Genomic DNA, 21,216 nt, shown 5'->3' with positions numbered 1-21,216 from the left:
AGATATGTGAAGAGAACAAGATTAGTTAAAACAAATGTAGGTCCCTTGCAGTCAGAAACAGGTGAAATGATCGTGGGGAACAAGGACATGGCAGACCAATTGAATAACTACTTTGGTTCTGTCTTCACTAAGGATGATATAAATAATCTGCTGAAAATAGCAGGGGACCGGGGGTCAAATGAGATGGAGGAACTGAGTGAAATCCAGGTTAGCCAGGAAGTGGTGTTAGGTAAATTGAATGGATTAAAGGCTGATAAATCCCCAGAGCCAGATAGGCTGCATCCCAGAGTACTTAAGGAAGTAGCCCCAGAAATAGTGGGTGCATTAGTGATAATTGTTCAAAACTCTTTAGATTCTGGAGTAGTTCCTGAGGATTGGAGGGTAGGTAATGTAACCCAACTTTTTAAAAAAAGGGAGGGAGAGAGAAAACGGGGAATTACAGACCAGTTAGTCTAACATCTGTAGTGGGGAAACTGCTAGAGTCAGTTATTAAAGATGGGATAGCAGCACATTTGGAAGGTGGTGAAATCATTGGACAAAGTCAGCATGGATTTATGAAAGGTAAATCATGTCTGACGAACCTTATAGAATTTTTCAAGGATGTAACTAGTAGAGTGGATAAGGGAGAAACAGTGGATGTGTTATATCTGGACTTTCAGAAGGCTTTCGACAAGGTCCCACATAAGAGATTAGTATACAAACTTAAAGCACACGGTATTGGGGGTTCAGTATTGATGTGGATGGAGAACTGGCTGGCAGACAGGAAGCAAAGAGTAGGAGTAAACAGGTCCTTTTCAGAATGGCAGGCAGTGACTAGTGGGGTACCGCAAGGCTCAGTGCTGGGACCCCAGCTATTTACAACATATATTAATGATTTGGACGAGGGAATTGAATGCAACATCTCCAAGTTTGCGGATGACACGAAGCTGGGGGGGAAGTGTTAGCTGTGAGGAGGATGCTAGGAGGCTGCAAGGTGACTTGGATAGGCTGGGTGAGTGGGCAAATGCATGGCAGATGCAGTATAATGTGGATAAATGTGGGGTTATCCACTTTGGTGGCAAAAACAGGAAAGTACACTATTATCTGAATGGTGGCCGATTAGGAAATGGGGAGATGCAACGAGACCTGGGTGTCATGGTACACCAGTCATTGAAAGTAGGCATGCAGGTGCAGCAGGCAGTGAAGAAAGCGAATGTTATGATAGCATTCATGGCAAAAGGATTTGAGTATAGGAGCAGGGAGGTTCTACTGCAGTTGTACAGGGTCTTGGTGAGACCACACCTGGAGTATTGCATACAGTTTTGGTCTCCTAATCTGAGGAAAGACATTCTTGCCATAGAGGGAGTACAGAGAAGGTTCACCAGACTGATTCCTGGGATGTCAGGACTTTCATATGAAGAAAGACTGGATAGACCCGGCTTGTACACGCTAGAATTTAGAAGATTGAGGGGGGATTTCATAGAAACTTACAAAATTATTAAGAGGTTGGACAGGCTAGATGCAGGAAGATTGTTCCCGATGTTGGGGAAGTCCAGAACAAGGGGTCACAGTTTAAGGATAAGGGGGAAATCTTTTAGGACTGAGATGAGAAAAACATTTTTCACACAGAGAGTGGTGAATCTCTGGAATTCTCTGCCACAGAAGGTAGTTGAGGCCAGTTCATTGGCTATATTTAAGAGGGAGTTAGATCTGGCCCTTGTGGCTAAAGGGATCAGGGGGTATGGAGAGAAGGCAGGTACAGGATACCGAGTTGGATGATCAGCCATGATCATATTGAATGGCATTGCAGGCTCGAAGGGCCGAATGGCCTGCTCTCCTGCACCTATTTTCTATGTTTCTAACTCCACAATAAAATTGAGGATCCTTTCTTTAGAGAATCTCTAATTTTAAAGCTGTAATGGATAACTTTAACATTGACACTGTACTATCATGATTCCTTCACTATAGATCATAGTGAAAAGCTGCTAAAAATATTTTCTTCTAGTCAACTGTCTGGATGTTGGTGCTTTATCGCAACCTGAGCTGGGTTTAGACCGTTGTGAGACTGGTTAGTTACACCCTACTGATAATGTGTTGTTGCAATAGTAATCATGTGCAGAACGAGAGTAACCGTAGGTTTGGACAAGCCAGAGGTACAAAGCTACCATTTGTAGAAGTATGACTGAACGCCTCAAAGCCAAAATCCTGCCTAAATGTAACGATTAGAAGCACAAGAGAATGCTATGTTCACTGACACATCAACAAAGCTAAACACTATGTATTACTCATGGTAAGATGGATTCCTTAACTCTGCATACAATATCAGGAGGCATGCCATTCATACTGAAGCAGACAGGTTTTTTGGAATATTAGAATATAAGAAATAGGCGCAGAAGATATACCAGCCCTCCACTCCTGCACCACCATTCAGTAACACCATGTCTGAAGCAATCACGGCCACAACACCACTTTCCCATTTTCTCCACTTACTTCTTGAGATCCTCACCACCAACATCCTTTCTTCCCCCCACCACATAGTTCAAATATCATTAATTTTCTGCCATAAATATACTAAATGACTGCCTCAACAACTCTGGAGCAAAGATTTCTAGAGATCCACTCCTCTGGAAGGAACTACTCATCCTCGTCTCCATAATAAATGGGCAGCACCTTATTCGGAAATGATGTCCAGTGATTGTACACGCCCCTTTGGAGGAAACATCCTTTCAGAATCCATCCTGTCAATGATGTTCAAAATGTTTTCAAAATTTCATATATTTTAATAAAATCACATCTCATTCTTCTAAATGTTTCTTCTAAACATTCTTCTAATCTATACCCCACTTCATAAATCAACCTCTTAATCCCAGAAATCAATTTAGGGAACCTTCTCTGCAACTATATTGTTCGTTAAGTATTTAGATGGAAGTGCACACAGGACTCCAGGTGTGATTTCAACAGTGCTCTGTTGAAAGTTGCAATAAAACTTCCCTACATTTGTTCCCCGTGCTCCTTGGAAAAAAGGCCAAACGATCAACAGCCTTCCTAATTATTTGCATTATCAGCCAGACAATCCCAATCCTCTGGGGGCACCCGCATCTGTATGCCGCACATCTGTATGCCGCACATCTGTATGCCGCACATCTGTATGCCGCACATCATTTTGCAGTCTCACCCATCTAAATAATAATTTGCTTTTTCATTCTTCCTTCATAAGTGACACAGCGGAAGAGTTGCTGCCTTAAGAACCTTGGCTCGCAAATTACGCGACCTCGTAGCCTCTCAGCCCGCGTACGCACGCAGGCGCATTGCAGTCGTACGCAGCGTCTTGACGTTGTGCGCAGCGTCTTGACGGCGTACGTGATGACGTCACCACCCTACGCCGTGCAACGCCCAAATTCAGTCGGATCGCCTCCTGCCCAGCTGATTTGTAAGCATGAGTTTTCTCAGAGATCTTCGGTTTCCTCCCACACTCCAAAGACATACAGGTTTGTAGGTTAATTGGCTTGGTATAAGTGTAAATTGTCCCTCGTGTGTGTAGGATAGTGTTAATGTGCGGGGATTGCTAGTTGGCACGGTCTCTGTGGGCCGAATGGCCTGTTACCAAGTTGTACCTCCAAAACTAAAACTAAAACTAAGTGAATAACCTAACATCTTCCTATATTGCACTCCAGCTGTCCACTCATTAATCCAATCATATGTCTTTGCAAGCTCTGTGTCCTCCTCAAAACTTGCTAACACAGCTATCTTTAATCACCACAAATGTGATTACAGTACTCTTGGTCCTTCCATCCAAATAATTAATAAAGTTGAGGCACTAGAGCCAACAATGTACTGCTCTATTATCCCATCAGGTCCATTTATTCCAACTATCCATTTCTGTCAGCTATTTATTTATGAAGAAAGTTGCTTGTCATTTGATTGTAGACTTATTTTGTAATACTTATAGAAAAGTATCCAGTTGTACTTTAAACTTAACAGCTGTGAAAATGCAAGCAAAACTATGTTCCACTAATATATTTGATTCACCATCAAGAAAATGCAATACAGTTTGCATAACCATGTCTCACATGTTCAAAGAATCTTTGCTAGTGTTTCTTTGCAATTAGTGCAACATTTTAGTGCATTTGGTTTCCTGCAAATAAACAATAATATTTCATGTATTGTTCTTGCTAATATTCTTGCCTTATATTCATGTTCTTTATTGGTCAAGGTCCTCCAAATTATTAACAACATACAGTATTCACTCATAAATAGATGGTCACATTGTTTTAATCATCTTTGATGCGGTGAAGAAGAATGTAAACAGGGCATAAAGGGCAGAACATCTTTCCTTTGGTACTGTATCATAATATGAAATGACAAGAGTAACACAGTGGGCTTGTTACTTGAGTTTTGGAAAGACATTTGATCATACTTTTCAATAGAGATCCAGTAGGGAACAAAATGAACAAATATGATTTAAAAAAAACAGCACATGGTGATAAAATGAATTGTGACTGAGCTATAAAAATGGCACATAAAATGATGGAAGGATATATAGAAAAGTGTGTCTTATAGATTCCATATTGAACTGATCAATGATTTCAAAAATAAATTAGCATTGGATATAAATTGCTTTTTCGCCTTGAAATATATAAATAATGATAAAAAAGATTTCAAATATGCTCAAAAGCAGTTACAAGTTACAGGAGGGCTAAAAACCTGTGGATTTGTTAGCAGGCATATTGCAAAAGTAGCCATTCAATTAAGTAGAAAGAACATATGTCAAATAAGCAAATGAATTACAATGGAGATATACAGAAAAAAATAGTAAGAAATCCAACACCAAGAATTACTTAAGAGATATCAAATTGGCAAAATAAAATGCTAGTTTCTATAAAACAGTGGCTAAATCAGAGGAATCGACTGTTATTTTGTACAATGTACAAATCAGTTGCAGCAGGATTATTTTATAAAATCTGGAACTGAAAAAGATGCACAGAGCTATTTGGAATCTACAGAATAAAACAAATAATTTATGGAACTAGAACAGTAGTCATTGGGAAGGAGAAATGGAGATCAGATTTTTGAACTTTATGTAAGTACAGTCAAGATGACTTGATTATGTGGTAGATAGAAGAGTGGAATACAAAAAGACCAAATTACCGATATAATTGAACATTACTTCAAAGTGTTTGATATTGTGAATAACAAGGGAAGTTATTATTTCGATTATTTCTACCATAGTCAAACTGTAAAAATGCTGAAAGGTTAGATGGTTACATTCATTTTGTGTTCGATAGTTTCTAGAATTTCATTTTCTGTTAATTTGCCTGTCGTTCTTATCCTTCCAAAAAGGTTTAAAAAAACTCCATTACATGAGCATTGAGTGAGAATGACATCCTGTTCTTAATCTAGAGTTATTCAAAGCTTTTTGGATTACAAAATGGTTGAGAAATTTCTTTTGTGATATGTTGCCATTATCTAAATGACATTCCTAAAATTCAGAACATCCAACCCTTGTAATCTTCTAAATCTTCAATAAAACAACAATTCACATCTAATTAACAAAAGGAAGCGTACTGGCTAAAACAAAGAACATATTGCAGATAAAATGTATTTGAATGAATTGGTGTTTTCCAAATGACATTGTATTTAAATTGCTGCAGTAAATGAACTACAGAATAAAAAGACAAAAATACACAGTTACATTGAGCAAAGATTGTGTTTCCACTGAACTATGCATGATTGACCCATGATATTTCACGAAGTACATGGAAGATTCTTTTGTTAAATCCATAATTCTCATGGTTATTATCCAAACTTTAAATACATTTTGTCCTAACAGCAAAGTCATTCATTGATCAGAGAACTGAAAAAACACCCAGTTCAGTTCTATATTAAGGAATCCCTATGAGCCATAGCACAATGACACATCTTTCAGAATGAAGAATGTGATATTTCATTTGTGATGTTCTAAAACATGATAAATCACATTTCATTAAGAATGTTATTAATATGCATTATGCAAATCAGTCCACAATTAAGCATTTATGTTCGTAAAGAAGCGGTAACATCACTCAAACAGTGCTATGAGTGTTGTTTGTAATATCGAATGTAAACAGCTATGTGATGGAATGGACCACCCTGTGCATTGCTATGCGGAATTGCATCTAGTTTTCCCAGAAATACACTTACCTCAAGGGTCATGTACACAGTGCTAATAGCTAGCTTTGTATCTCCTTCCAGCAGTTCTTTAAGATCTTTCAATAAAATCTGTTCAGTACATAAACCTGAATCAAAGACAGAAGCAAAAATGTTTCAATATTTTCCTAACACAGCTTATAAGTAATCATATATTTGCTTTTGGCGATAGATTTCACAGTGGCAAGCATTTAAATTGTTTCAAAGCCTTAACTCAAATTATTATTTAAAGTAGAATTAGCAAAGTTGTCTGTTGCACAATATCTATTTGGAACAGTAAATACTGCCAAACAAGCAAATGAAATTTTGGATCTTTTGAGTAAATGCCAGCAGAACTTTTCACAAATGGAACAAGTGGCAGCACTCTGGTCATGAAATAAAAACAGAAAATGCTGCCCGTTTTGCTGACCATTTCCAGCATTTTCAGTATTTAATTCAGATTTCCAGCATCTACCATTCATTGATGCATCCACACTCAAATCCACAATTCCCAAATTGACTTGTGTAGGAAGGAACTGCAGATCTGGTTTACAACGAAGATACACACAAAATGCTGGAGTAACTCAGCGGGACAGGCAGCATCTCTGGAGAGAAGGAATGGGTGACGTTTCAGGTCAAGAACATTCTACATGCTTTTATGATAGAATGTAAAGATGATTTGATGTGATGCGATGCAATGCCAATATAAGTTAGGTCATTTGTATTTTGCTATTTTCTTTTTTGTTTTTCTCTGTTATGTTTGTATGTGTATTTTGTTATGTCAATAAATGTTGAGTTAAAAAAAAAGAACATTCTACAGACTCCTGAAGAAGGGTCTCGACCCAAAACGTTATCCGTTCCTTCTCTCCAGAGATGCTGCCTGTCCCGCTGAGTTACTCCAGCATTTTTTGTCTTTTCCATATTTACTTGCCATTATTTCGAGCATATGTTTCAAGATGTTCCATTGCTGTATGTCCCGCGGGATCCAGTGAGTAAATTCCAATCCAGCACCATTCCCAAAAGTGATGCTGGAAAAATCAGCCCTTAGACCATCTGCCAGTTTGATCTGAAGGACATACCGACTCAATTGATTTCAATTGGGATTGTGGAATTATGAGGGAAGTATAGAATCTGTTATTTAGTTTGTGTTTTGTTTAAACATTTTATTACTTGAAATTATTTTAAAGTATTCTTGTTAACATTATTATGAAGTTAAGTAATTTAAAAATGTATATTATTTATTTCCTTCGTAACATTTTTAATATTGTTGGCTGGCCAAGTTCAGGATGGGGCTCTGCCAGTTGGTAAGGTGCAAGGGGAGTTTTGAGGGCCATTTTTCCATGGTTCAAGACTGCCTTTCCACTGTACATAAGTGAAGTTGGCTCTCCATGTCCATTGGTAAATTCAGGCAGATGACAAAGTTGGGCCATGTGCAGCAAATTCTGAGCACTTGTTTTCATTAATCTCTATGATTCTCTTTTCACCAAGGTGCTGAACCTTTCTGCTATCAAACATTTTAAATCTGCAATAAGGTACTACAATAATACATATATTTTTAACAACTCAGTGTATTTAAATTTAAACAATTATGCCTGCAAATGCATCCTATTCATTAAAAACTAGCAACAAAAGTCTATTTCGTATTTCCTCTTTCTAAGCCTGCACATTCAAGACTTACATTTAGTAACTAGTAGAGAAGAACATTTTTTTCAGCTGATAGGGCTGCATATAAAAAGATGACTGAATGCATACTTCAAAACGAATGGTCAGATGAATTGAGTGATAAGCAGGACCAACACTTCTTGGTGACCGTACATGCTGACACAGGATGCAGGCAGTACAACACAGGAACAGACCCTCCAAAACATGACTATAGTATCTGCCTCCATCACGACCTTGGCAATGCGTTCCAGGCTTCCATATCTCAATGGGGGAAAAAAAACTTGCTCCCTCTCACCTTATAGCTTTGCCCTTTAGTCTTGGACATTTCCACCCTAGTAAAAATATGCTGTCCGAATGTCCCATCCATGCCCCTCATAATTTTATAAACCTCTATCAAGTCTCCCCTCAACCTCCCGATGTTCTGGAGAAAACAATCCAAGTCTATCCAACCTCTCCCTGCAGCTGAAACCCTCTGATCCAGACAGCATTCTGGTAAACCTCCTCTGCACCGTCTCCAAAGCCTACACAACATTCCTGTAATGGGGCAACCAGACTGCATACAATACTCCAAATGTATACTCCAAGTATATTTCACATTTTTAGAAATTTAATTTGATTTTATATATTTAGTTATTAAAGTATAAGTTGATTGGTCTCAAAATACAACAATGAGGATTGATGGAAAAAGTGGTAATAAATAGTTTAGTTTTTAATTGATGTGTACCAGCACCTTCTTGTCCATAAAAAGCACTGAGCAAGATTAACAGTCTAGCTCTTACAAAGATTAGTCAAAACACAATCATATTTTCCCAAATATAACAACTTTTCATAACTTTATCATACTTGGAATCATATGACCAAGGGTCTCAAAAAATGATGAGTGGATGTATTTAGGCTGTATGCAATGGATTACTGCAAAATCAATTTTGGTCTGATCTTATCCCATTAAGTTAATCCTTGTGCAAGACATAATTGGTCGCATCCCCGTGCAAATGATGGAAATACAATTACCATTTTCAATGGATCACATGCAAGACAGTATGCCTGAACAACGTAGGCAAGTGTTGAGGACTGAGAAGGAAGAGACGCAGAGCAGTTTGTCACAAATTGCTACATCTGATGAGTGCCAAGGTTACATTGCTTTTCATTAGTATGTGTTATGTCTTTTATTTGTGCTTCCAGAATAACCAGAAAAGGGAGGTGATGGACGAAATGGTTCTTTTCTGCCTCACGACCAAATTGGCTTAACAACTGCAATAACATCTCGTACTAATATTTAATAAACTTTAACATGGCAAATCAGTCCTCAAGATGCCCCTCAAATATCATGAAATAAAATGGAAAGTTGTTACCAAACCATCAAGGAACGGAATAAAAGATAGCAGAATAAAAGAAAACAATTTTTTTTGAGCATTTGTTTGGTTTTGGTCAGGTAAAACTGGATTGGTTTTCCCCCTTAAATAGATTATGAGATTATATAGAATACTAGACCAAGTGCAGACCCGTTGGGTCTGTTCCCCCAAGGGGGGGGGGGGGAGGGAGGGAAGAGGCGACATGCAGCGTCACACACACTAACTACCTCCCCCCTCCCCCCAGCACTCACGCTAATTACCCCCCTTGATATATTAATATTATTAATTTGCTCCTTTTACCCCATAACCACCCTATCTACTGACGCATAGCCCCCAACGCAGTCACATCTAGAGAGGGGGGGGGGGGTGTTAGAGAGTGAGGGCAGAGAGAAGGGGCAGAGACAGAGAGAGAGAGAGAGAGACACACACACACAGAGGGGCAATAGGGATGGGGGTGGAGAGGAGGCGAAGAGAGAGGGTGGGTGAGGGGGGGGAAAGGTGGGGGAGGAGGGGAGGAGAGGAGAGAGGGTGAGAGCGCGAGGGGGAGGGAGGAGGGGGGAGGGTGGAGGGAAGAGGGTAGGGGGTGTGGAGGGGAGGGGAGGGGTTTTTAGGGGAGGGAGGGGAGAGAGAGAGGGGAGGGGGGGAGAGAGAGGGGGGGGGGGGAGGGGGAGAGAGAGAGGGTGTGCTGAGAGTGGGGGGGAGGAGAGGGGGAGGGGGAGTAGGGGTGTGTGTAGGGGAGGGGGGTTTAGGGGAGGGACGGTGGGGGAGGGGGATGGAAGGGAGAGGGAGAAAAAGAGGGGAGAGAGAGAGGGAGGGGGGAGGAGAGGGGGGAGAGAGTGGGGGGGGAAGGGAGGAGAGGAGAGGGGGGGGGAGAGAGGAGAGGGGGGGGGGAGAGAGGAGAGGGGTTTAGGGGAGGGGGAGAGGGGGGGGGGAGAGGAGGGGGGTGAGAGGAGGGGAGAGGGGGGGGGGGGGAGAGGAGGGGGGGGGAGAGGAGGGGGGGGAGAGGAGGGGGGGGGGAGAGGAGGGGGGGGAGGGGGGGGGGGGAGAGGGGGGGGGGGAGAGGAGGGGGGGGGGGGGGGGGGGGGGGGGGGGAGAGATGGGGGGAGAGGGGGGGGGGGGGGGGGGGGGAGAGGGGGGGGTGATGGGGAGAGGAGGGGAGAGAGAAAGGGGAGGGAGAGAGAGGTGGGGGGAGAGAGAGAGAGAGAGAGAGAGAGAGGGTGCCTTTTTACTTCAACCCAAACAACCATTTGCAGGCAGTGCTTTTTTCCCTCAAACTAACCATATTTTCATTTTCAAACCACATTATGGGTACTCACAGCTGTGGAGACATTTGTTCAGTGTTATTCAGAGCTGTGATTGAGGCACACCACTTGCAGAGACTGATTGAGGCACACCACTTCCTGGTTTTATAGTCCCTCCCCCTCCCTCCAGCAGGGGCAGCAGAGAGAATGGGGAATTTTGTAAAAACATTAAGATCTGTCATTTTTCATTGACGGGAAAAATCCTCGGCACACATGTGGCGGAGGGGGGCTCTGAGCGAGGTGGCCAAAAATGACGGCCGTAGGTGGCGGCGTTCTCTCAGAAATCGCAGCACAGAAGGCCAAAAGTGGTCAAGAACAGAGATTTAGTAATATATAGATGTTATGAGTGCTCCAAACCCCTCAAAGCTTTCATGCAATTTAAAGGTGTTATGTCATGAACTTGCAAAAATACCAGAAAGCCTTAAGAGTAATATATTTAAGTTTAACCCCATCCACCATTTGTTTAATTGGTGTATACACACACACACAACTATATTCTTCACCCTTTCCCAACCATTTCCATACCCCGTGCTCCATTCCTTTTCCTATCCACCAGACCACCCTCATCACCAGCACCTTACATGGGAATAGAGGAAACAATGCAGAAATAATGCTGGTATATGGACCTCCTGGAACAGATTCTACCAGAGAGATGTTGGCTGAAATGTGAAGTCGCTCTATGCAACCATCTTTACCTCATGACCCTTGATAATAGAATGAAAATCTATCAATTTTGAATTTTAAAATAATAATTATGATTTGCAAAAATATTTTCCATGTTTCCAAAGAAAGATCACTGCTGAAATATTAGATCATATTCTGTTTTCCTATTCACACATGCAGTCTGACCGACTGAAGATATCCAAGACATTCTATTTTCATGCCGAATTTGTTTTGAAAATTGTTTATCTTCATTCTTGAAGGTACTGGTTTTATCCTTCATGCTGTCATAGAATAGAATAACCTTTAATAATCCTTTACAGGAAATTACAGTGCCACAACAGCTTCAAGACAGACATAACACCACACATTTCAACAGATATCTTCAATACATAGTAAGTTAAAATTTTTGTGCATTATAAAACCTTATAGCAGCTGGTATACAAGACTTCCTATGTCTCTCCGCTTTGCACATTGGTGCAATCAGTCTCTGACTGAAGATGCTGCACTTGATCACCTTCAGGGCGTGGAGTGGGTGAGTGGGGTTGGTCATTATTGAGCCTAGTTTTTTCAGACTTCCCAGTCAATAGAAATGAATAAGATCGAGAGGAACTGCCCTCTAGATTTTATTTTTTAAAACATCAATTACATCACATTCATCAGCAGTACTCACCATTTGTAAAGCAGTTTATGCAGGCTACAGAGTGCACCACAGCAACCTAGTTATTTAGATAGTAGAAGCATATCAACCATGCTTATTCACTTAAGCCTGAAAAATCTGTCACTAACCGTCTCATATAACTTACTCTAATTTAACTTCAAGCAATTTCCTTCCCAACATTTCAAGTGTGCTCTGTCTCCAAAGTACTAACCCACACTCAAGTTAAGTTGGCCTTACTAACTTAAGTTGGCCTTAGTACAGTTTACATTTGATTAATTCCCTTTGAAGACTCTGGACCACATGCTGCACATTCTGTCCAGAAACATTAAGTAAGCCTCACTAACAATAGGCAGCGTACTGGTGCTTTGCTAAAATCATAAAGCAGGATAGTAAGTTATCCTTAGCCCTTTTCATTCCTATATCCATTGTCCTGTTTAGAGTTGGGACTCGACTTTTATCAGGCTATGCATGGAACTCCAGAGGGAGATGCAAGCATACAACAGCCTAATTTGCAGCTGTTGGCAGATTCCAGAAGTGAATGTAGATTTTTGCTCCCTATGCTCAAAGCATTCCCTTAATAATGATTTATAGATTACACACATAGAATCTACCCATAAAGTCTTGCATTTATATTCCTGTACTATTTTTATATGTAAACATTTAATGTGATATAGTAACCTCCATAATGTTTGGGACAAGACCCATCATTTATTTATTTGACTCTGTACGCCACAATTTGAGATTTGTAATAGAAAAAAAATCACGTGGTTAAAGTGCACATTTTCAGATTTTAATAAAGGCCATATTTATACATTTTGGTTTGACCATGTAGAAATTACAGCAATGTTTATGCCCCCATTTCAGGGCACCATAATGTTCTCATGGGTATATTGAGCGGACAGAATGGTCTCCTGTTGTAAGGAAATATATGAAAATACATGACAATCTCTTAATAGGAATTAGCAATGGTCTCTACTTAGTGACCACTATAGTCATTGGCTCATGTAATGCTCTTGGTTTGAGAGCATATTCAAAATCTAACTTTTGCCTGAAAACAACATTTTACCCTTATTAACTACAGTAGTCAATTGGAGTCCATACTTTTCTGGCTAAGCAGAATTAAACCAACTAAAGAAAAATAAAAATTACCGGAAACGTCAAGCTTTACTTGTTGCAAAGCATCAAAGATCTCTTGGCACGCAGGTTGATCAGGAAACCTCTGTTCCAGAGCAGCAATTATTTCTTTATCTTTTAGAGTCACTCTTCCAACTTCAAAAGTCATGTTCATGCAGTCTAATGTAATTAAACCTGACAAATAAATAATGTTACAATCAAAAAAGAAGCACATCTTTTAGAACTGATAGTTTGCATATCATTTAAAAATTGTTTCATTTGCTGTCCAATTCAAACAAAACTGAATATCAAATAAAAAGTGAAAATTTAAGAGATTTAAACTCAACAATGCATGTGTGTGTTTTTACAATACTGGGTACAAAAAGTGTGGCATCATACATAAACATTCTGCAGCCACAAGTTTGTTCCCCGACTACGGTTCAGAAGCAACTACAATCCAAACGTGACAGGCAGAAACGCTTCTTTGACAAGTCCAGCAACCCTTAAGCCTTAAGCAAGACTTAAACCTCTCGTTCGTGGACAAGTGGTCCATCTCCAGACAAACAAAGGCTATGCACACCTGGGACACATCTACGGCTCTGCCAAAGAGTTACGCTCTTATCTTGTTGAAGCGGACGGAGCCATCTACAGACGCAAACGTCAACATATCCTTCCGGGGAAGGAGCAGCGTCCTGCGACTCCGTATCCTGATGTCTCGCGTTTCGTATACCCTCCCACAGTCTGTCCCGCGTCCCCACTACCGCCTATTGTTCCCACTGCGGTCTCCCCGTGGCACATGATGCCTAGCTCAACAATCTCGTCACCCTCCCTGCTTGTCGGGCCGCCGGTCATTTCCCCAGTTCCCTCCCCGGTTTCATCTCCATTGAAAGGAGGTGGGGCGGACTCGTACCGCGCTCGGACCGGAAGGGTTTGCAGGCCACCCGTTAAATATGGCGATTGTGTAATTCTGCTTATGTATTATTAATATCCCTCCTATATTGCTTAGCTACCGATGCTGCATTTGTTTCTAGAAGGAAAGATGTAGGTTGGCTATTTCATACTAGCCAATTATAGTGTTTGTGAGTAGTGACTCTGCCTACTATGTACTTCATATTATCAAGAGCCTGCTTACGCTAGTTAGAAATGAATAGCAGCTCGGACATGTGATGACTGCAGATCCTTGCCTAATGTATGTAGTCCTAACAAATACTCTGTTGTATCTGAACGTGTGCTGACTTAACTCATTACAATTACCATGCCACTTTATATACAATCATGTTACGTTTGAATTGCCATTGTGTCATTTGTGGTACGTAATGAATGTTAAATTGAATATCATAATGTAATAACTAGGAACTGCAGATGCTGGTTTATACCAAAAATAGATTAAATATTGTTGTTCCACGTACTGCAGTATAATCATTTCATCCAGATTTTAATATAATTCGTCAAGAAGAAACAAGTAAAAACAAAACTTTAGGGTGGAGATATTGTTAACCAGTAATTATGACTTTGATAGTCATCGAAAATTCAGTTATACTTCCTGCTATATGGTACATTTTTGAATGTTTCTTTTTTTTAAAAAGGTTCATAGCGCTTTCTTTCCAGTTCACTAATTCTGCCAACTGCGTGAGTAAAAGCTGCGCAGCAGTGCACTCTAATGGACAGCAGGGAATCAATGTCACCATCTCTTAGACATTTACCTGCATGTACACACATGCCAGAAGTGTATGATAGATCTTCTCCAGAGTTAACGTCATCATTATTTCTCATCACAAATTCAAAGCTATATCTTAACATGCATGTCAATAGTACAAGTACTTTGATTCATTCTAGTGTAAGTAATTTCCACCCACTCATCCTTCAAATTGTGAAAGTGATCAAGTATACAAATGCAAGAAACCCTTGCTAATCAAAAAAAGAACACTCCTACCTCTGAGAAGATGTGTTAATTGCTGGTTTAACAGCTCTGGAGCTCCTTGGAGAATCTCTGAAGCTATTAGCGTGATGCAGGATCCCACTGGCTCCAGGACAATTTCAGAGTGATCAGAATGTATTCGCTCTTCCTCTTGGTGGTCAATTATTTTGACAACAGCTGTATCAAGTGCTTTGTCATCACTAAAAGGCAACAAGACACCAGATGTAATTTTATGTTGCCCATTATCTGCTGCGCATTCTTATACTTAGTTATTTAATGTGTGTCACTAAGATAATAGCAAATGTTTAACCATTCAGAGCATATGAGCTAACCCAACAAAATGATGGGTCTGAAGAAAGGTCTTGTTCCGAAACGTCACCCATTCCTTCTCTCCAGAGATGCTACCTGTCATGCTGAGTTACTCCCATTTTTGTGTCTATCTTCAGTGTAAACCAGCATCTGCAATCCCTTCTTACACAAAATTATGGTTCTAGTCAGCAATGGAAAAGATGGAAGGGCAACCCACAATTGTTGTCAGTTTTCTACAGACAGGATTCTCCAATTACATTTCTGTGTAACAAGGCTTCGGACAAGACATGAATACAACTGAATTTGCTTGATAGCTGTAATCAGGTGACTTGTTAAAGCAGTAAATACAAATATTAAAGCACGTGAAATTATGTCATCTCAAATATTTATGATATATTATTTGTTGACACTATCTGGCTTTAGGTTACAGGTAATAATTTAGATCACTAAAGAAAATTAAATTAATGTTGTCTGGTAACAATATATTAGTTTTTCTTTCGACTATGTCAGGATATAAATATAATTTAAATATTATTGGACACCAATACAAATGTGCAGCATTTTGGGCAAGCTCATTTATTCCAGCTATTAGCTAGAATGAACGTGGGTTTCTTTGTCAACTCTTAACACAATTATTTGTCTTTTAACTTCACAAAAATTAAATTAGTTATGCTCCTACTAAGTGTAAAGCTCATATTTGTGAAAATGACAGGTCATTAAACAAATATGATCCATAAGACTTTACCAAGCTACATATGATAAACAATAATTTTTATACGAATAAAGAAAACAAATACATTCCATGTTATCATTATGAATGAATGAATGAATGAATGAATGAATCTCTTTATTGTCATTGCACATGGTACAACGAAATTTAAAAGTCAATCCCACGGTGCGATTCACAAGAGCAATTTTAAATATATAAGAAAAGGTAAAAATATATACATATTAAAGAAAACAAAATTAGAGATAAATAACAATAGCAGCTGAGATAGAACCATTCAGTTGAATGTGAGTGTTATTTCTTATTTTGCATTGTTAAGTTCACGTATGGCTATGGGGTAGAAGCTGTCTCTGAGTCTGTTTGTGCGAGTTTTGAAAGACCTGTACCGGCTGCCAGAGGGCAGCAGGTGGAACAGGTTGTGTCCAGGGTGGGAAGGGTCCCTCAGGATGTTGGCTGCCCTGCCAAGGCAGCAAGAGCTGAAGATGTCCTTCAGGGAAGGCAGTGGGCAGCCAGTGATTTTTTGTGCGGTGTTGATGACCCTTTGAAGGGCTCTCCTGTCCAGTGACAGTACTTCAAAAGTACAGAAATACTCAGGAAATTAAACAACATAATAGCAAACATCCAGAAGTTACATTCCTACTGGAAGATCATCAATTTAGAGATAAATTACGTTATTTTGTTTCATAATATGCATTTTGTTTTTATTTTCTGTATTTTTGATTATAATTTCTGCAGAATTTCTCTCAGTATCAGTTATCATTAAGTGAGTAAACGAAAGAATGGCAATCAAAAACCAAAGAGGTTAAAAACAAGTCCTAGAGTAGCAACGTTACAAAATTTTGAGATTTAAAAAATTAAGTCTGCAATTTATCCCATCAGATAAAGCATAAAACGAGGTTTAATTTGACACCTAATTCACTTTCATATCTTCAGTATTAAAAACGTTATGGCCATTTTCATACTCTGAAATTAGCATCTTGTTTCCTATTGCTTTTCCATTGACTTAACTCAAAAACTGTGATCGAGGACAGTCAAATTAAGAGAACTGAATGAAATATTCAGTTATTACAGATTGAAGCATTCTTAAACAAATATGAAACAATCTTACTTGGATGACCTGAAATAAAAGCATATAATTAGTTAGTTATTTAATTGTTGCTAACTACAAAATTCAAATACTGGATCTAAACATCTATCCATTTCTTAAGAAAAGGTTAACATTTTTAAATAGCCTAAGTGTCCAAATAACATTCACACAAGAATTCACAATATAAAATGATTTCTAAATCTCATTGTCATGAATTTATAGGCCAAATGAAGGGATTTAGTGTTTAATTCCCGTAAATTAATGGCCATTTTAATCATCTTGCGAGTGAGATTTTGTGGAACGCGATCGTTTGGAACGTTGCGGTTGCGGTGAACTTAAACCCCACATCTGTAGGAAAAACACGGCCATTTCGTATATTTACATAATCACATTTTCGACGATGAAATTTTGATTAAAGTAATCCTAAGAAGCAAGTTTATATGTAAAATACATGACTTACCTTATGTTTTGTCCCGTACGTGAGATCTATCCCGATGGCGGCGTTGACGGTGTTAGAAGTAGTTTTTTATTTTACTCCAGCCCTTAAATTGTTTCGCGGTTTAAAAAAAAAATTCCGAGAACGGCAGTCTGAACGATTATTCAGCATTAGGTAGTAGCCCGAAAAAATATATCTCGGACAGGCAGGAGGAAACAGCATTTTAATCCCGCCCCACCCCTCAAAGGCGCCAAAGTCGCGCACACGGCCAGTGACAGAACTGCAGCGCCGCTGAAGGTAAGTGTTGTAACATACCTATCCAGAGATCACTAATATTTGAACTCTGCAACCACCAGACGACGAGACGCATAAAGGGTTTTGTCATGTAACAAACTGATCAAGTTCAAACTTAAATTCAATTTACAACTGGCATAGCTATTAACACTTCAAATAAACAGAAACTAAAGGGCCTGTCCCACTTGGGCGACTTAATCCGCAAGTTCTGACGAGTTTGCCCTCGACTCACACGCGCAGCATGGTCGACACGAGGTCGTAGGAGGTCTTCGTAACTCTCCTTCACGCTTGAGAGTGGTCTCCGTGTACTCGAGGCCTTGGCTAAGTCGCGGTGTTTTTTTCAATATGTTAAAAAATGCCTGCGAATAAAAAAAGGTCGCCATGGGAAAAATCGATCTTTTTTTTACTCGTAAGCTAAGTCGTAGTAGGTCGGCATGTTAGTCGTGGGTAATCGAGGGTTGTCGAAGGTCTAAGGTAGTCGTAGATAGTCTTCATTATAGTCGAAGGGAGGTCGAAGGAGATCGTCTTCACAATTTTCCTGAAGTTAGTCGTAGCTAGTCGAAGCTGGTCTTGAACATAGCTGAAGGAGGTCGAAGGAGGTCTTCAACATGGTCGAAGGAGGTCTTCAACATGTCATTTTTTCAAACTCTTCTAAACTCGCCAATTAGGTCGCCCAAGTGGGACGGCCCCTTAAGACATTCAAGTTATAAACAGTAATGTAAACATTGGAATAATGTTTCCTTTTGCTGGTTTAGAGCCCTATCTCCTGCACCAAAGAGCCAACAGAATGTGCGAGACAAATGTTACATCTATGGACATTGTCATTTTAAGAGAACACGCAAGCTCTATACAAACAATCTAACATAAACTAATGATGAATGGTGCATATTTTTACTCTAGAACTATCATTGCAAATGGGCCCATCTGTCTCCAACCAAAAGACATTTCTACGCTCATTAATTCACATATTCTATGTCGTATGGTGCTCAGTGTTATTTTGTTCTATTACAATGAAGATTTGAGATATTTCCAATACATATCCGCGCCTACAAAAGAGCAACCTGACACCCTATCAAAATGCCTGCTTATCATTTTATTCACAATCAATAAGGTGGCCTGACATATACTCTCTTTATTATTCTCCTCAGATGGACACTGGGTGTTATTCAACATTGCGTTTTGACCATCTCAAGTTTACTGTGTATGATATTCAAATGAGATTGCTCCATATCATTGCGCCTTTGTTAAACAGGAATTATCATCAAAACCAGCTGTTAATTTCTTCATGTGTAAATTAGCATCTGCAGCTCCTTCCGACACATGAATGATCAGTCTTTTTCCCAAGATAGGGTAATGAAGAATTAGAGGGCATAGTTTAAGGTGAGAGGGGAAAGATTTAATAGGAACTTGACAGGCAATTTTCTTCACATAGTGGGTGGAAGGTAAATGGAACAAGCAACTAGAGGAAGTAATTGAGGCACATACAATAACAACATTTAGAAGACACTTGGACAGGTACATGGATAGGAAAGATATATAGAGATACGGCGTGCAGTAAGCTCCGGAGTGCTGTGGCCGCCGACTCCCAACATCGCGGAGCTGGGGTTGCGGGCGTCCGGCTGCGGGCTGCGCCGGTTGTAGCTCCGACCCCGGCAACTCTACCCCTGGCTGCGCGGCGCTCCAAATCCAGCGCCGCCCGCAGCCCCAGCTCCGCGATGTTGGGAGTCGGCGGCCACTGCGCTCCAGAGCTTACCGCACGGTGACCCGGAAAGGCATTGCCCGCTCCCCGCTGGCATCCCAGCACTGTGGCCGCCGACTCCCAACATCGCGGAGCTGGGGCTCCGGGCGTCCGGTCGCGGGCGGCGCTGGATTTGGAGCGCCACGCAGCCAGGGTTCGAGTTGCTGGGGTCGGAGCTCCAACCGGCACCGCCCGCGGCTGGACGCCTGCAGCCCCAGCTCCGCGATGTTGGGAGTCGGCGGCCACAGCGCTCCAGAGCTTACTGCACGGCGACCCGGTAAGGCATTGCCCGCTCCCCGCCTCTCCAACCAGGTAGGGGACTAAGAATTAAAGTTTCCCCCTTCACCCCCCCCCACCCCCCCCCACACAAAATCCCTCCAAACTAACTGACTAACATTTAAGCAATGATTTACAATGATTCTCCGGGGAGGAGGCAGCTCCAGACTTTTCAAGCCGCCCGCGCTACCTACCTAATCTACGCTAAAAATCTTCCATTCCGAAATCCGAAAAATTCCGAAATCCGAGAAGTGTCTGGTCCCAAGGCTTTCGGATAAAAGGTTGTGCACCTGTACTACTATGACCTTACTGTATACTAATATTCATTTCCCAAATGTACTTCTATTTTTAATCCTTGGGCTTCATTAAAAATCCAGACCTTACTGTTTCTGTTAATATTTCCACCAAGTTGGAGAAAACGATTAAAAGAATGCCAAATTGTTAACTTTTATTATTTCTAAAATTAAACACATTTCAAACAGTACTTAGAAACTAAAACTTGGATCACTGTACCTTGTCAGCCGATTATGATCAACAAGTGTTAAAGCTAGTTTCCCTTCCGTGTTCAACATGTGGAGGTCAATATCATCTCTGAATATTAAGGAAGATTCAGAGATATTCAGCTGTTGTAAAATGAAAACAACTTCACTGCGAAGGGGAAATTCTGATCTTTGTACATTCAGCACTGGAACATAAAGATGATCTTTTGGATGGGTCTGAAGAGAAAAATGTAGTTGGCATTTTATTTCTAAAATGAATTACAATATACCATCACACATTAAATCTCAAATTTATTTCATGAAATCCATCAAATATTTATATACTAAAAATGTCTACATGTAAATTAAAACTCTCCCATGCAGTAAGACAAAAAAAAAATGCTGAATGTACTGTCAATCAATTCATTTCAATATCTACTGTTTTGACGTACTGTAATTCCACAACTGTGAATCAACTAATACTTTGTCAATACGGTGTCTGAAAATGTTGTAGATGCTATCAGCTGGTACTTTGGCCACATAGCTTCCCACTTATAAATGTACGTCGGAATTTGGCCAAAAGTGGCAGCACCCGCCACGTAATTAATGGATAATAAATGATAAAATGCACACTGGCTTTTACACTTGAACTCCAGGTACAGAAGAAACAAATGGTATCAGCGTCTGACAGGCCGTGACAGCTAATGCAAAGTTCTTTGGCATCGACAAAACTTAGAAACAGATGCTGAATTCACTTTCTTGATTATTCTATCTCTGCCTTTTGAGCTATTTAGCAAACTATCAGTTATTAACCTGATAATTTAATAAATCAATGATTTAATATTAAATTGAAATAAAACGTAAAAAGTAATTAACTGCTTGGCTTTTTCTTCCTATGCCTAGTCTAAATGGCATAAGTTTGCAGAGTTCCCAAAGTAATGCTGTAGATTCTCAATGCATTCGGGATTCACCATTTGGTTGATAGAGAGCAGAGTGACAGATATGTAGTAATTTGTTACTTAGTTTGCCCTGGACTAATGCAGGACTACATATGTCAGA

At 40.2% G+C, this 21,216-nt stretch overlaps 1 protein-coding gene across 5 annotated transcripts in view; it reads right to left on the bottom strand.

The window, feature by feature from the left end:
* LOC129695762 (protein prune homolog 2-like) overlaps positions 1–21,216 on the bottom strand; it is a 335,597-nt gene that overhangs the window by 248,059 nt on the left and 66,322 nt on the right. For all 5 annotated transcript variants that reach the window (XM_055633039.1, XM_055633041.1, XM_055633044.1 and 2 more), the window contains exons 3-6: positions 20,192–20,394; positions 14,827–15,011; positions 12,930–13,088; positions 6,160–6,254 (exon numbers count right to left, since the gene is read on the bottom strand). In XM_055633039.1, coding sequence (XP_055489014.1) covers positions 6,160–6,254; positions 12,930–13,088; positions 14,827–15,011; positions 20,192–20,394 — 642 coding nt within the window. The remainder of the gene's footprint in view (positions 1–6,159; positions 6,255–12,929; positions 13,089–14,826; positions 15,012–20,191; positions 20,395–21,216) is intronic.

The sequence above is a fragment of the Leucoraja erinacea genome, chromosome 3 (genome assembly GCF_028641065.1).
Source record: "Leucoraja erinacea ecotype New England chromosome 3, Leri_hhj_1, whole genome shotgun sequence".
Classification (NCBI taxonomy): Eukaryota; Metazoa; Chordata; class Chondrichthyes; order Rajiformes; family Rajidae; genus Leucoraja; species Leucoraja erinaceus.
Note: the sequence above shows the minus strand (reverse complement) of the source record. Positions and strands in the feature narration are given on the sequence as shown.